The sequence below is a fragment of the Leucoraja erinacea genome, chromosome 17, assembly GCF_028641065.1.
Source record: "Leucoraja erinacea ecotype New England chromosome 17, Leri_hhj_1, whole genome shotgun sequence".
Lineage (NCBI taxonomy): Eukaryota > Metazoa > Chordata > Chondrichthyes > Rajiformes > Rajidae > Leucoraja > Leucoraja erinaceus.
In genome coordinates this window covers 2,822,105-2,840,258 of record NC_073393.1, presented here as the reverse complement: position 1 = coordinate 2,840,258, position 18,154 = coordinate 2,822,105, and the positions used below count along the sequence as shown (strand labels likewise).

The 18,154-nt window shown below is 39.4% G+C and overlaps 1 protein-coding gene across 1 annotated transcript in view; it reads left to right on the top strand.

Annotated features, from left to right (window-relative positions):
* The window catches only part of itfg1 (integrin alpha FG-GAP repeat containing 1), a 115,079-nt gene that overhangs the window by 43,128 nt on the left and 53,797 nt on the right, over positions 1-18,154 (top strand). The window contains exon 11 of the mRNA XM_055648384.1: positions 15,978-16,128. Coding sequence (XP_055504359.1) covers positions 15,978-16,128 — 151 coding nt within the window. The remainder of the gene's footprint in view (positions 1-15,977; positions 16,129-18,154) is intronic.

Below are 18,154 nucleotides of genomic sequence, written 5' to 3'. Positions count from 1 at the left end.
CGACTAAACCTACTAGTAAAAAAAATTTTTTTTTTTTCCATGGCGACCTTTTTTTATCGCGGGCATTTTTTAAGCTTGTTGAAAAAAACCGCCGTGACCTAGCTGAGGCTTCGGGTACACGGGGACTACTCTCGAGCATGAAGGAGAGTTACAAAGACCACCTAGGACCTTGTGTCGACCATGCTGCGAGTATGAGTCGAGGGCAAACTCTTCTAAACTCGCCAATTAGGTCCCCGCAGTGGGACAGCCCCTTAACTTTGTGGAGTTCACATCTTCGCACTGTGACAGCACGAGTTGCCTTTGGGTGCTTAATCTCCTCCCATGTCTCATAGGCAGGTTAACTGACTGCTTCAAATTACACCTTGTGTGGGTGAGTCAGGACGGAGCAGGTGCGAGAGAATTGGTATGGAGAAATACGGAGGGAAATGGGATTATTGTGAATACTTTTGAGAGCCTGCCAGTATCGATCAGATGGGCTGAATATGTTGAGAATACCTTTTAGAAAATATGCAAAGTGAGACACAGAATATGTTCCATCTGCAAATGAGAAGCTAATCTGGAAAATACATTCCAGGACATCTAATGACATTACTAAAATAAATTAAATCATTTGAAATGGCCTAACCTACATTAAAAAAAAAAGAACAAAATTACATCTCCCAAAATAACATGGTAGTAATTTCTAAGCTAATCTCAATGTTAGGCTATTGGTTAATGATTATGTTGATGCTCCTTGAATTTATTTAAAACATCTAAATTTTGTAGTTTTCAATTAGACATTTTATGGAATTTATGAGCTAATGTTAGTGCCATCATTTTTCTTGGAAACCTAGACATTTGGCTTAATGTAAACTAATATCATATAGCATGGCAGCACATGTTCTGGTTAAATAAATCCTTTTGAAGCAATGTAACAGAAATTAAAAGCTGATTGTTTCACATTACAGCAATGAAATGTTGGTTACCATGGTAACACAGAATGTAACAGTTTCCACCTTTAGTAGCTGATGCAGACTATAATACACATTTAATGCATGGAGTAGTTGTTCCAAAGCATGTTTCCCGTGACTTAGTTTCTTATTCAGTAATTGTACCAGTGTAATTAAAATGTCAGGATATATATATCTGTATTACTAAAACTCTGTTCTTGAACGGTTTCGGCTTTCTGTGCTGCGGTTTCCGAGAGTACGCCGCCACCTACGGCCGTCATTTTTGGCCACCTCGCTCGGAGCCCCACTCCGCCGCATGTGTGCCGAGGATTTTTCCCGTCGATGAAAATTGACAGAGCTATTAATGTTTTTACAACATTCCCCATTCTCTCTGCTGCCCCTACTGGAGGGAGGGGGAGCGACTATAAAACCAGGAAGTGGTGTGCCTCAATCAATCTCTGCCAGTGGTGTGCCTCAATCAGAGCTTTGAATGACACTGACAAATGTCTACAGCACTGTGAGTACCCTTAATTTGGTTTGAAAATGAAAATATGGTTAGAGGTAAAAAAGCACTGCCTGCAAATAATTGTTTGGGTTTGGGTTGAAGTAAAAAGGCACTCCCTTCCATTAGCGTGAGTGCGGGAGGGGGGGGTAGTTAGTGTGTGACGCTGCATGCCGCTGCCCCCCCCCCCCCCCCCCCCCCACACAACCACACGTTGGGGGAACAGACCCAACGGGTCTGCACTTGGTCTAGTATATATATCCATTTATAGTATATATATATCCATTTATTTATTTATTTATTTATTTTTAATCACTTTCTGCTGTAAGTTTTAAAGCTGCAGCGTAAAATGGGAATAAGACAAAAAAAAACAAATTGCATGGATTCCATTGTCAATCTGCACCCCATTAACTTTATTAATCATGAGAGAGAATAGCAGCAGGAAGCTCAAATGTAAGTTGACCTAAGCATTCCTTCACTGGAGCAGATGGAATAAGATGTGATGTATTTTGACTGAATGCATCAGCTAACAACAAAGTTATGCCAAATTCTTCGGTAATGACAGTACCTTTTAATCAAGACCATGTGTCCGACTCTAATTTAAACGCCCTTGAGTGCTGCTGTCACAACACAACTGGTCATTATCAATCAAAGGCACAATGTACAAAATGCTCGCTGCAACGTGTGAATTTACCGATGTAAAATAATGGCAACAACTCTCTGCCTCTGGCTACCTTTCTATTCACTATTGAAAGTACTCATTCTCTATCTCACAACCAACTAAAAGCAGCCACTCTAACCATCACCCAAAATATTAATTCCTCCCACCAATGTTGCACCGTCTCTGTGCTGTTTACCTCCTACATAGGCCCAATCCTATTCTTTGTGTTGAAAACAGTACAAGAGTAAATGCCTATTCATCATGCAGATATCCAAATACAATACCTCAACGGTGGAACGGACAGAGGATGATGGCTGACCTTAGTGGAGCGTCACAACGGCTGGGAAGGCGGATGAAGGCTGCAGCAGAAAAGGGTCTCCGGTCGTCTTGGACTCCATGCTACTGGATCCTGACCCAGATCTGTCAAGGACTGTGGGGTGGCTGTCTTTGCACCAGTCTCCCCACGTTAAACAAAGTCATGCACATGTGTCCTCCAACCCTGGAGACACCCATGGTCAGCCACGACCAAAGGGGGCCGAAGAAGATCCAAACACAATTCAATGAGAAACTTGCAGAACCTAAAGCTGTTGAAACAAATTGCAATGTCTTAAAGTCCATCAATGAGACATGTAAGGAAACAGTAGGCCTTATCTTCTTTTGCTTTCGGATTAGTTTGATGTAAGTGATGCCAGAATTAAATATCGTCTGGAATGGAAGAAGAAAGCCTCTATGACTGGCAGAGTTAACCTACATCAAACCAAAACCCTGTAACCTATCAAAGGATTAAAGTTGAAGCCCAAGGGTAACTTTCAGGAATCAAAATCAAATCATGTTTGGAGAAGGCAAAAGAAATCCAGCAATTTGTTGAAGTTTCTTTAGCGCAACCATGATCCTGTGGATTCACCCCACGTAGATTAAAAAATGGCAGTATGCTTCTCACAAAGAACAACATGAAGGAGTTCTGGAAAGAGCACAAACATAATCATCTGAACCAGGTATCTGGTGACAGATGACGCCATTTTATTCTTCCGGCAATATCTAATTGGAGATGCTCTTTGCAGTCTGGAAAAAGTTAATGTCAAGTCATGTTTTCAATCATATGCACAAGTACAATGAGATACCAGTACAATGAAGTACAGCAGCATCACAGACACATAGACCCAGATAACACACACAACATCAATTATACATAAGTTACTCACAATTCTGCAAGACAGTGAAAATTTAAAAAATAGTGGAAGAACACCTCAGTGCAAAACACAATTAGAGAAGGTCCATGGAAGTACAAGAAGTGTTCCAAGTTAGAAAGATAGAAAATAAGTGCAGGAGGATGCCCTTCAAGCCAGCACCGCCATCCATTGTAATCATGGCTGAACATCCACAATCAGTAACCCGTGCCTGCCTTCTCCCCATACCCCTTGATTCCACTAGCCCCAAGAACTCTGTCTAACTCTTTTAAATTCATCCAGTGAATTGGCCTCCCGTGGCAGAGAATTCCACACATTTACAACTCTCGGTGTGAAAACGTTTTTTCTCATCTCAGTTTTAAATGGCCTCCCCTTTATTCTTTGTTCACATGTAAAAGTACTTACTGTAGCTTACTTTAGAGATACAACATGGAAACAAGCCCTTCATCCCACCGAGTCCACGCTGACCATTGATCACCCGGTCACCCACCATATACACAAGGGGCAATTTTACAAAGGCCAATTAATCCAAAAACCTGCATATTTTTGGGACGTCAGAGGAAACCGGAGGAAACACTCGCAGTCACCCTTGAAGAATCCAAACAAACCAAGTATCTTGGCATCAAACTGCAGAATGATCTGCGTTGGAATGGTCAGACTCATCATGCAACGGTGAAAGCAACAGGTGTCCTAAACTTTCTGAGGCGCAACTTTCATCATTGTTCAACTTCTGTCAAGGAGAAGCTATACTTCACCCTCATTAGACCTCATTTGGACTACGCAGTTGCAGCATGGGACCCATACACAAATAAAAAAAATTATTCCATCGAACGTGTCCAAAGACAGGCAGCTCGATTTGTAACTAACACCTATGAGATAGAAGCGAGTGTCACCAAACTTCTGAATTCTCTGGGGTGGAACCCTCTCCAAGACAGACAGACGTGAAGCTCACCGTTTGACCTGTTTTTACAAAATGTTAAATGGTCAGCTCGACATAGATTACAAGACCTACACCAAACCCAAACCAATTAGGAGCAGACGAGGGCATTCGATCCAATTTGTGATCCCAGCTACAAAGACAGATGTATACAGCAATTCGTTCTTCCCCCGCACGATTAAAGCATGGAATAATCTCCACCCAACTATAGTTACCCAATCAGATGCAACTAAATTTAAAGTAGCTCTTTCTTCCCAATAACCCTTTCTGGCTTAAGTCCTCCCTCCACCACCTCCAGTTTAAATTCCATTTGGAATATTTTGGAGGACCAAGAAACCAAGAACAAAGTCCCAGGGATATGGAGGAAACTCCACACAGACTGCACTTGAGGTCAGGATTGAACCTAGATCTCTTGTGCCACTGTGCCACCCACCACATCTGGAAATACTGTGAGAGTTGTTCAAAATGGTTAAGGACTAAAATGAAAGCTGCCTTGTTTGAATTCATGCAGCATTGAAACAAGATAAATACACTGAAATAAGTGACAAGCTGACAGTTTTTGCAGAGTTATAGTGGCAAGGGAATCAAAACCGAGAAGTACGTATTCTGGAGTACTTAATATTTCAGAAAGATTGGCAGAAAGGAAATGAAGGGAGTTGCTCTGTTAATAAAGATGAGATCAATATCTTGGTGGACAATGACCTTGGATGAATAGATGGATGTATAGTTGGAGGTAGTTCAGTGAATGTTCCTGGGATGAAGGGGAACCTCGTGGGGAAAAATTTAGCAGGTTGGCCCCTACATTCCTTGGAATTTAGATGAAGAATAGGTGATATTAATGAAACATGAGATACCGAGGGGGGTTGACAGGGTAGGTGCTGCGAGAATGTTTCCTTTCAGCAGGGAATCTCGAGCTAGGCAGACAGTTTCAAAATAAAAGGTTACTAAGGACAGTGATGAATAGAAATGTATTCTCTCAGCGCGTGGGGAATCTTTAGAATTCTCTGCCACAACAAGCTGTGTTTATCGGGGAGTCAAAGATTATGAGTTGATGCAGGGAGGGAAAATGGAGGTCAAGATCTTATTGAATGCCAGTGCGAGCTCCAGGGCATGCTCCCACTTCATATGGTCTGATGCTGGCATACTTGGTGCTTAGAAATTCCTTTCTATGAGTTAATAAGATGATAAAATCCCGAAGATTTAACGCAATCGTGTGTCTCAAGGTCATTTGTGTGTTAGTTTAAACAAAGTACTGCTGTAAGAGTTTCTTATTTTGATCGTATTCCACAGTGGATTTTTCGATGGTTGTTCAGGAGTAAAATGAAAATCTTGTGTACGTCAACTTTAATAGCCATTGCAGTGTATCATTTGAGAATTTTTCATTCACCTGCACTTTTTTTCTGCCTCAGAAGTAAACGTCTTGCAGATGCAGCACAGTGGCGCAGCGGTAGAGTTGCCATTTCATAATTAGCATTCAGCAGCAACTTATTACAATCGCAGAGAGAGTGCCAAGGAGAAAGGCAGGCCATACTTGACTGACAAACTTAAAGGAAATATCAAATCAGAAATTAGAACAACCAAGTTCAAACGTTAGTGGTAGATTGGAGGACTTGGAATTTTTCAGAAATAGAAACTGGAGGACTGAAACCTAATAAAAGAAAATGTAAACAAAGGAGGGAAAAATTAGTTATGAGAGTAAACTGGAAAGTAAATAAATAGCACGAGTTTCTTTGGATATATAAAAAGGAAGCTGTAGCTTGGTGGGACCCTGGAGAATGAGACTGGGGAATTAATAATGGGAAAAGGAAATGGCAGATAATTGAAAGCAATATCTTGCATCAATCTTCAGGGTGGAGCACACTTCAAGCATCCCAAGGGTAACCGATGGCCTAGTTTGAAACAGGAGAGAAGAATGTATATATCGAATGTATATGTCTATATCGAGAAGAAGAAAGTACTGGAAAAACTAATGGGACAAAAGGCAGTCAAGTCACTGGACGTTTAATCCAGGAAAATGTGAGGTCATGTACTTTGGTAGGAGAAGTAAAAAGCAGACTTATCTGAATGGAGAAGCATTGTGAATGGATACTGGAGTACATGGGTATCTTGGTGTTTCTGTGAATACAATACAGATGGTTTGTATTGTTACAGTTGATGAGGCAACACCCGCAGCACAGTGCATTTTATTCAAGAAAGAGTATATTATCGTTGAAAACAGTCCAGAAGAGATACATTGGGCTAATTACTGGCATGAGGGAACGGTCCTATCACTAATGGTCAAAATAGTTAGATCTGTACTCATTGAAGTTTAGGAGAATGAGGGTGATCTTATTGAAAAATATAACATCCAAAAGTGACATGACGTTAGATTTTGAGATGTTTCATCTAGTGACAGAATCTTGAACGAGGGATATCATTACAAGATAAGCAGGCAACCATGCAAATATGCAACTACTTGCAGAAGGTAGTGAACTCCTGCTGCTCTCTACTTGGGGAATTGAGGAGAGTAGAACACGTGAGCTATTTAAACAGCTAATAGTTATATTTTTGAAAGGCTGCAGAATTGAGGGTGATGCAAAACTGGCACAAAGGAGGAGTTGAGGGCTGGGGCACATTAACTAACATCATAATGAACAGCAGGACAGACCTGAGAGACCAGGTGGTCTACATCTCTTCTCCTGTGTTCTTGTTCCAGCCTCCAGACAGCACAGTATGGACTAACTGGCTAACGAGCAAAGGAATGAGCATAATCCAGTCTGGCCTCCAGCACCTGCTCCAAATGTCATCCAGCATGTGATGATGCATATCCCAATCTGTTTGACAGTGTACTAAATGGAACTCACGCTTTGATTGCTTCCATCCTCTGCTGTAATACCAGTGGAGATTGTGGCTATCATTCTTTGCACCATGGAAAGGTGTTTGAAAGGATGGTGAGGTTGAAGACGGACTCCTCTATGGCCATTGTGCTGAGCATAGTCAGGTGCATTCTTGAAAGATTTTGCCTGCAGTCTGCCCAAAGTTACTCTGTTCCATGGTACAACCCTGGTGTCCAGCTATCCTGCACACCTGGTCTGGCTGCAGTCCATTAGTGTAAGGGGACTTTGAAATGGAGGCCTGAGCTCCCAATTATCTTTTAATGTTCACTGAGTATTGGAATCCCCTGTCTTACAAATTGCCTGATTCATGCAAATCCAACTTTATACAAAATCTCCCTTGGATTTTTCAAGCATATTAATTTTACATGGTATTAATGTACGGTATTAATGTTGCGTGATATTAATTAATAACTGGACACAGCATATATTCCATTAGTTTTATTATGAGTAATGTGAGGGTGGTCATTCGATGAAATGAAAAAATAATGGCAAGTGTGTGTCGAGTGATACAATGTGGGTAGCTATAGAAAACGCGTTTCCAATTAATAGAAACATTGTGTTCTGGACAGATCTTGGGAACGGAACTCTTGTGTAAGCAGATGGATAGTCTGACATGCTGTTATTCCTGCTATTCATCTGAGATGGATTAAGCACAAGGGTGATGTCATGTTGTTGAGATAAATTGTTAAGAAGGATCATTTTGAATGTTCTGGTCTTTATCAGGCAGAAAATTGTTAGGAGGCCAAGGTGGGATCTGAGATATATTGATCTTCAACCCATCATTGATTCCCTCTCTGCCAACTAATTGATCCTCTGGTCATGTTTTCGTAATACAATTATTGGTGAGCTTGTTTCAGTGTGTATGCATGAAAGACAAACTGGGGTTAAATAATTCTGTATGTACTATGTGAGATGATTGTGTGAGTGTTGGATGGGCAGTAAGCATGAGCATGATCATTCTTATTTAATTGGAACTTGTTGCGGTATCCACTGACGTTGACCAGATATGTAAGTTTGTTAAACCCTTTGCACAACCAGGACCTGGGTGGCTTCCAGGGATATAAGACATCCTTGTGGATATGCACTTCCTCCTCTGGGATGTAGAAGAATTTCACCGTGCAGTGCATACGTGACTATAAAGAACCATTTGAGAAGCCTGTATCAATGTTCCTGTGTCTGTGCTAGTGTTCTTGTCTGCAGTGGTTGTAGAGCTGCAGAATAATTTCCACCAGTTGCTGCACTGGGTTCAGTGCTCACTTGACCCTTGAAAGATGGCCAACCCTGGTTAATGTCTGCATTTGTAAAATGTGTATACATTGAGTATGCAAGGATAGAATCTCACTGTGGAATACTTTATTAAGAATTCCATTCCAAATTAACCACGTTTAATATGCTAATTGAAAACCCCAATATTTATAACTCAAAAATGAAAATTCTCAAGCAAGGTAGTCTTACAAATGCCACACACCTAAAATGTCAGAATAACAAATGCAAACCTGCAGCTGATTTCCATTTTGCTGTATTTTATGGATAACATGATTTGTGTACAACATGGTTAACTTAATCTGTGTATCTGGTATTTTTATGTTTAAAATAATTTGTTAAAGGATTAGGTAAAGAAGAATGTTAAATGATGCATCACGGGACTAATCTTTGCATTATTTAATTTTGCATAGAAATCATCTTTTTTTCTAGCCTAGTATAAATTCACAAGCTCACACATTTTGTTATTGGTCTCCAGGGTGTTTTCTGTCATTGAAATGACATGATTCAAAATGAATCATAAAGTACAAGAATGCAAGAGAAGATGTAGCCCTTTACTGCTCAGATTTGTTAGGTAGCTGTCCTACCTTTTGTATGGGTAGATGTGTGGCTATATTCAGAGCAAGGCGTATTGAATGATAAAGCACGTCTTCCTGCTTGCAATCTTACTTCCCCCTCCCCTCCCCAAGTACTGTTGTCCTTTATTTTGACCCATTTGTAAGAAGGAGTTCTTGCATTTTAGCCAGGTATTTGACTTCCATGCTAGATTCAAGGTTGACCAAATAATTCGAGGTCACTTACTGACCATGGCATATTTTTGAAAACTGCCCAGAAATGTGAGAATACTGCAGTTTCCAACATCACACAAAATAAATATTAACAAAATAATAATAAAATTATTGCTTTGTTTTAATTAACATTGATTTTCCAATGTTTTAATTCCAGCAGCAATGAATAGATTTGAGTGGTCTGTTTTCTGCTGGCCAAGTAGATTTAAGTACATTACAGTTAAATTAATAGAAAATCTCTACTAAAAAAATACGACTGGCTCTGCCTACTGCTTTACTGTGTGCTGTTGAGTTAAAAAACATTACATATGATTCAGTGTATTTGGTGGATTCACAGATACGGTATCTTCCAAAGCACTGAGCTGCAATTAATGCTGCCTGTTTAACAAATCACAGATGCTTCCTTGCCAGAATAGGAAGCATATCTAAGAAACAGATTGCAGCAAAGACCTTTCTCCCCAGGAATTGTAACGGCATGTCATGTGATCATAGCTGAGAAGTGGTTAGCTGTTTTTTGTTTTTTTTCTTTTTGCAACGCTTCTTTTACCTGACGCAAGGCATTCAATCTTCTTGCCACAAGCAATATCAATACAGTAAAATTGATCAATCTAAATTGGATGACCAGGCCATTTTGGTATCAGACTATACGTAATATTTGCAAGCAAGGCAAAGGTCAGGCTGTTGAATAAGAACATACAATACAAACAATAATACAATACAATAATACTTTATGTTTTTTATACCAAGTATGTTTTGCAACATACGAGGAATTTCATTTGCCAAATCAGTCATCAAAATAAAAAGTAACAAAACACACAAAATATATTTTAACATGATCCACCATGGTGACTCCTCCACATTCCTCACTTTGACGGAAGGGAGAGAAAAAAAGTTCAATCGCTTCCCTTCTATGTTCTCCCACGGTCGGGGGCCTCAAGCCTTCCGTTGACGGGACGATCAAATTTCTTACATATGTTAGCTCTTAAAGGTCAATTGCTTCCTTGCAATGTTTTTTGGTGCTCTCAGATGTCGAAAGGAATTGCACATCTGAATAACCCATTGGTAAAATGGAAGTTATTAGATCCTGGAACTTTTCTGGCTCCTAAAACAGCCTTACACTCGTGCAGATCTCAGAGACACACCGCTTGTGAAAACATTCTGCTCCAACCATGGGACCATCTACATCTGCTTCACATCTTCCATCATCATCATCCCTTGACTGAAAAAGAAAAGCTTTGTGCTGAAAAACCTCTGTATAATCGTCAATGTACCTTTCCTCTCCAAAATCTTCCGTATTTATGGCCTCCCAAATTCTCGCCTATTTTATTTTTGCTCTTTCGTGTAAGATTTCATTCCTAGCTAACTAAATGGCTCTGATCAAAGCCATAGATAACATCTAAGTAATTAAAAAAAGATAATCTTCTTCTCCTCTTTCTGCTATCTATGTTATGGATGATCACATCATCTTCCTGCAACAGTACCTACAGGTATTCAGCTGGGTGAAAGCTCATTTACCTTACTCCATTCTTAACATTCATTGTTTTCGCTGCAGAAAGACTCGTAAACAGCTTCTATACATACAACCACAATGTTACTCTTTGGTCTTCTGAATTCTCATTTATATGCTGCCCTGGGTCACTTGATGGATAACTGACATTCTGTGTAGATTTCACAATTGCAAATCAGAATTTTTTAAAAGCCACCAACACACTGAAAATCATTTAGCTTGTGTCACACCAATAAATCAATGAAATGCTAATTGTCCAAAACACAGAAGTGCTGACAAACTGCCAATCATTTTCATGGTGCTGTAACCCAGTTATTCCAGTCCTATCCACCAAAGAAACCATATATTTTCTGATACGAACTCATAAATTTCCTGATACTAACTCATAGATTTTCTGATACTAAACAAATAATTAAACGGAAACTAGTTAAATAAAGCATCGCAGACAATTGATGGGTGTTTGTAATTGAAAGCAGAAAGGTTTCAGCTTTGCTGGTACTCTTTTTAAGCATAGTTTGTAAGAGGACAATAAGGAATGTAGAGTCAATTACAAAGAAGAGGGCAGCATGTTGGTGCAGCAGCAGAGCTGCTGCCTTTCAGCCCCAGAAACATGGGTTCAATCCTGACTACGAGTGTTGTCTGTACAGAGTTTGTACGTTCTCCCTGGGTGCTCCTGTTTCCTCGCACATTGCAAAGACGTCCAGGCTTGCAGGTTAATTGGCTTCAGGTTTTTTAAAAAAATTGGTATTTGTCCCCTGCATGTTGGATAGGGCTATGGGGATCACTGGTCAGCACAGACTCTGTGGGCCGATTGGCCAGTTTCCACGATGTATCTCTAAACTAAACTAAACTACTCACCTGAAGATTTAGTTATCAATAAGTAAAGCTGTCTTCTAATTACCAACTTGACCACCCAACAGCTTGCCTTGGTTAAGTGATCAACTGTGCATTTCAGTTCTTAAATAATTGTGCTTGGTTTGCGCTTTCATGAAAAATGAATCGATTGTTTATTCAAAAGTAGATTGAGGGTTCGAGTCCAACACGGATCTGGAATGACACTACAGTGATATCTTGAGAAAGTGATGGCTTGTCAGAGGCGCAGTCATTAAGATGAAATGATAATCCGCAGGCACTGTTCTCCCAGCTGGGCATTAAAGATCTCATCACGCACCATTATTAAATGAAGGAGATTGCACTTCGATACATTTTTTAAAATTGTCTGGCCATTGCGACCTTGCAGTTTGCAAGTTCCAGCTATTTAACTGCTTCAATTTGTCTGCTGTCGGTTAGATTGAGTTGATGCGCGTGATAGCGTGGGCCATAATTGAAAAGAATTTGGGGAAAAAAGGTTTCTATTCGGTTGAAAGCGAGAAAACTATCAAATTAAATCGAGTAGTGAGAAATGGATAAAGGAATGTCGACATGAATTGGAGGTTGGTGCTGAAGGGTTTGGAAGAATAATCTCTTGGAACTGAAAAGGAATTATAATGCACATGGGAGGGCAAGTGGAAGAGACCCTTCTGGAAATAATGAGGAAAAAGTTGCAAAATCTATGAATTAAGATGGTTTGGGCTTATCTCTGAAATATTTTGTTGAATGACAAATGTGGTTTCTTTTAATTATAAATGTATTTCAATACCATATTTATTTATTTTTCAAAAAGCCTTTGAAGGGATAACGTAAAAGTTTATGACATGTAATTAAGTTAGCTTGCTTGTAGCAGAGGGACCATGAGTATTTCATATGGATAGAAATGGACAGTAAGTTTAGGGGTAATATGCTTGGGGAACTTCTTTGCTCTGTCAGAGAGTGGTAGCGGTGTGGAATGAGCTTCGAAAGTGGAAGTGGAATGGAGGCAGGTTCAGATCGTAAATCATTTGAACCAAAATAAATTTTGGATAGGCATATGGATGACCCAAAAAGGGAGATGGAGGGTTATGGTATGAGTGCATGCTTTTGCAGGTGGGACTAAGGGAAAAAAAATGCACAGTTCGGCACAGAAACTTGGAGGTAGGGCCGTTATTTACAATGGCAAGAGATTTAAGGCAACAAACAGTGCTGTAAAAATAGATAGTGTTATATGGGTTATATGGTGGAGGGTAATATCAACAGGAATGGGTTAATTAAGTATTTATGCTTGCTTGTAGCAGAGGGACCAAGAGTATTTCATATGGATAGAAATGGACAGTAATGCGCTACAGTGTTTTGCTTGGGACCATTCTTGGTGCTCTGTACCTGAATAATTTGGCCTCGAAAGAATACTGTCAATATTTGCCGAATACTACAAAAATAAAACAGATCATAAATTATTTTGTGAACCAAAGCAATATTTTGGTTAATATGATGGAATGACCCAAAACGTGGCAGATGGGATTCTTTGTTTACAGGAATGGCATGTTGCATATGCTTTTGTTGTAATTCTACTGGAATAAAGGTGGGTGATGCACAGTTTCCAGAAGTAGAAGAAACTTGGAGGAAGGGATGTGTTATTTACAAAAGGACAATCCAAGAGATTTAAGGCAACAAACAGAGAAACATAAAAATGTTAGATAGTGGAAAGGAGATAAAATGGATATGGAATATAAGCACATAGGACGGAGCACTGGTGGAGGGTAAACATCAACAGGAATGGTTGGGATAATTGGCTTATATCATCATGGTATTTACATGCATAATATCAATTTTGGTTTAAGGACGATCTGTTATATTGAGGAGAATCAGACTAGTAATGTTAACCAATCACTTCTGCCTCCAATCCCAATCCTTTCTACCACACCTCTGAAAGTTTCGTTTCATTGTTATCTTGTAATATTGAAGAAATGCAGAAACACAAGGAGAGGCTTCATTTTGGCAGTATTTTTCAAGACTAAATCATTCGTCTACGTTTATCAAAAATGGTCCTAATCATTACTACCTATACAGAATCACTAACCATTTCCATCCATCTGAAAACTCTCAGTTCTTCCAACTCTGTTATCTTTCATTTCACATGTTCATTTTAGCACCAAGATCAGAGTCAAATACAGTTCTTTTAAGGGGGTATTATTCATGAAGACTACTGGGATCTAAGACTAGAACAGATGTGTATTAACACTTGAAAACACTTATTTAAAAATAAATGACAATGTAAATCCTAACAATGTTCTTGTTACATGTACGTTTCATAACGATATTGTGAATATTGAGCATCTTCAGCTTGTGGCACAGTTCAGGCAAACTTTTCACACTAGATTAGAATTTTACTTTTCTGTTGAATGTATCTCTTAACACCTTAAATAGTTAAAATTGCTTCCTCCGCTCTGACTTAGTGTCAAAGTCTCAGTCACAGTCATGCTGTTTTGTGAAAAACACCATTTAATGCCTGGTGACTTCACTTGGCCGAGGGAGTGCAATGGCCCCAGGCTACCAGTGTTTACTTGTAGCATATTCTAACTTATTTAGATTTTGGCAAATTACTAATATTTGGAATGCGAACAAGTCGATTTAAAAAAAATATGCAGGCGCAAGTCGATTTAAAAAAAATATGCAATCTTGAGCAAAAAAAACAAAGTTCTGGAGCATCTCAGCAGATCAGGCAGCATCTGTAGAGGGAAATGGACAGACAACATTTCAGGTTTTGGGTCGGGACCCTCCCTAAAGAAATACCTCAAACATCATAAGTCTGGCCCACAGCGCACCTCTAGCACGTTGTTTCTTGCTTGATAAAAAATATACTTGCTGATAAATGCTATGTACTAGCTTCTAAAATCTAGGTTAAGTCTATTAATTTCAAGTAAATTAAATTTTGGAGTGTTATTTCGATTTTTGCTTAAAAAAAAAAAGAGATATTGACATTCCATAAATCAGATTGTTGCATTTCTAACAAGTTCTAAACTGGTTTGTGGGCATCAAGTGCTTATGAAGGGTTAATAGCAGTGTTCGTAATTATAGCCCAAACACTTTAATTATTAAGCGTACTGTGTGACATCATCCTGTACCTTGAAGTTGTCACTGACAGAATTGAAAAAGCCAGATGGTGTGTGATTATAGTTAGTCCCTCCAAAATGTGTTTTAGAAGCAATTAAAAGGTTAGGAACCCCTCCTAGTGGACGGCTCATCTGCAAGGAGATATTTTAGCTCATCTTCTTCATGAAGCAAATTGATCACTCCTGACAAAACGAAATTATGGAAGGTCAGGAGGGCTGTAATATCAATTTAGATTTTCAGGAAATTACACACTTTGGAAGAGTTCTGTTTGGATCAATGGTTTATCTGAAAGGAAGTAATAAGTAATCTGTAATCCTTCATTGGGAATGCATTTGCATTTTGAAAGCTTCAGTGATTAGGAACAGATGGGTTGTTATCTCTTTGAAATAGTGTAGCAGGTTGTAAACAAGCTTGCCTGCATAAAAGGACTGCAGCTTTTGGTCTACTTTCCACAAATGTTAATCTTTATTTTTTCTGAAGATGCTGATGATTTGAGGGTAAATTTAAAAGAAAAAAATGATGGCATTAAAAACATAATAGGCTGAGGAAATTGCATCCAAACTTTCCAAAAAGTATGATGCTTTCATCACTTGCCATTTCACATCAGTTTTCAGAATGGTATTCATAATGCCATCCGAGACAAATTGTTTGGTTTAGATCAAGCTTCCAGCCAGTTCTCAAAGGTGAGATACTAACACAACTCAAATCACATTGTGCTGTGATAAATGGTGATAAGGTTGCATTTTTAAAATGTTAATATTTGACTAATATTAAATATCACATATTAACAATGCAGATTTGGGGGGGGGGGGGTGAGGTGAGAGTTCATCTCTGCATTCACACCCAGACTAACAAAGTCGGTGATTTTGTTGTTCCGTAGGTTATGCATGAAACAGTTTGAGCAATCTAAAATTAAATCCTGGTAGGCATGAGTCTACAAAAGAAAGCTACCAAAAATTCAGCAAATCCAGCAAGGTCACTGAGAGAGCACTGGGTTCCGATTTGGGAATAAAAAAAAAATGTCATGCTGTTCAATAGCTGGTTCTCTTCTCGGATCCAGCAAGGCAAAGGGATTTAACTCCTGACTCTCTGCCTTAATACTGTTATCAGATAGTTTAATCAACACAGTCACTAATAGAGCGCACCAGGACAATTTAGGTTCAATTTGAGGGGCTGACTTTCCTCTGTCGATTACAATGGAAAGAAAAATCAGATGAGTTTTATTTTTAACACACAACTAATCAAATAATATTCACTTTACTCAAATGTTACATTGCTCCTATAAATTCCACATTTAATGAACTACGTGCTTTGTTTAAAATAAAACTCTTTCAAGATCGTACTCTTTTCTCTTTTTACAGCAACAAACAAGCTTTTCTCCTGGAGAATGTTCCATGCAGCGATGCAAGCTGCCAGTCGGTGGGCCGAATGTTCAGAGTGCTCTGGGATTTGACCGATTTAAACCGCATCAAGAATGCTGTGGTGGCAACCTTCTTTGACATTTATGAAGACGTAAGTTCCATTGAACTAGGTTCTGTACTAGGAACATTTTACAGAAAATGTGAGATCCAATATCGGTGGAACTTGAAGGAGATTCATTGAGCAAATGTGAATATTTACTATCACAGAGTTGTACAACATGGAAACAATCTCTTCACCCAAACACGCCCTTAGCTGACCAAGGCAACCCCATCTATGCTTGTCCCACTTGCCTGCATTAGGCCCATAATCTCTGTAAATCTGTCCTATCCACGTACCTGTCCAAATGTATTTTAAATATTGTTATTGTCCCTGCCTCAACTAGATCATCTGGCAGTTCATTCCATATACCCACCACCCAAAATGCCCCTCGGGTACCTATTAAATGTGTCCCTCTCACCTTAAACCTATGCCTCTTTCTTGATACCATTATCCTCTCCCTATCTATTCCCCTCGCGATTTTATACATCTCTATAAAATCACCTCTCTATAAGATCACCCCTCTGCCTCCTGCGCTCGAAGGAATAAAGATTGCCAGACCACTTCAGATGGCTCAGACCCTTGTCCAGGCAACATCTTTGGAAATTGCCCCTGTATTCTTTCCAGCTCAATGACACTTTCCTATAGCAGGGTGACAAAATCTGATCACAATACCCCAAATAAGTCCTGAAGGTCTTATACAACAATAAAATAGCATCAGCCGGACAAGCAGCATCTCTGGAGAGAAGGATTGGGTGACGTTTCGGGTCGAGACCCTTCTTCAGCCTCGACCCGAAACGTCACCCGTTCCTTCTCTCCAGAGATGCTGCCTGTCTCGCTGAGTTACTCCAGCTTTTTGTGTTTATCTTTGGTTTAAACCAGCATCTGCAGTTCCTTCTTACATATAAAATAACGTCCTATTTATTTTGGTGTCAACTGATGATTTCTTAATATGGGGCATGAAATGTTATCCATATGATTAATTAGTTCTTTACAGTGGTCAGATTTTCTGCTAGCAGACTGAGCAGTCCATTAGATTGAGGTCTGATGGCAAACAAGAAGGAATCAAACTCTTGTGAAGGGAGAAACTAAGGTAAAAATAAAATTTAAAAATGTTAGATTTTCAAAATCCGTGGAATGTTAACAAAATAAATTATGGGGAATTAGACTCTATATATATATATTATATATATATATACACACACAACACACACACACACACACCCACACACACACACACACACACACACATATATACATATATATATATACACACATATATATATATATATATATATATATATATATATATATATATATATATATATATATATATACAAACTCAATTAAAAAGCTAATGTTCGGGATACTGTGTAAAAGGTTAATGTTTATAACTAGTATTTAAGAAGGAACTGCAGATGTTGGAAAATCGAAGGTACATAAAAAAGTTGGAGAAACTCAGCGGGTGCAGCAGCATCTATGGAGCGAAGGAAAAAGGCCGAAACGTTGCCTTTTTCCTTCGCTCCATAGATGCTGCTGCACCCGCTGAGTTTCTCCAGCTTTTTTGCGTACCTCTTAATGTTTATAACTATCTTTGCCAACTCCATTGTTCTTGGAAGTAATGCTGCAGGATATTGTGTGTCTACTGGCAATGGCATTCAGAACTCCGTTTAATGCTTCATCTGAAAGAATAATAATAATAATGATACATTTTATTTGTATAGCGCTTTTCAAGGACTCAAAGTCGCTTTACATGGTGAGTCAAGAACAAAACAAAATAGAGCAGTAAGACAGAGATGCAAAGGGGAGGGGGACATGGGACTAAGGGTAGGCAGAGGTGAAGAGATGGGTCTTGAGGCGGGACTGGAAGATGGTGAGGGACTCAGAAGTTCGGATCAATTGTGGGAGGGAGTTCCAGAGCCTGGGAGCTGCCCTGGAGAAGGCTCTGTCTCCAAAAGTGCAGAGGTTGGATTTCAGAATGGCGAGGAGACCGGCTGAAATGGATCTGAGGGATCGTGAGGGTTGGTAGGGGGAGAGGAGGTCAGTGAGATAAGGGGGGGGCAAGTGGTTGAGGGCTTTG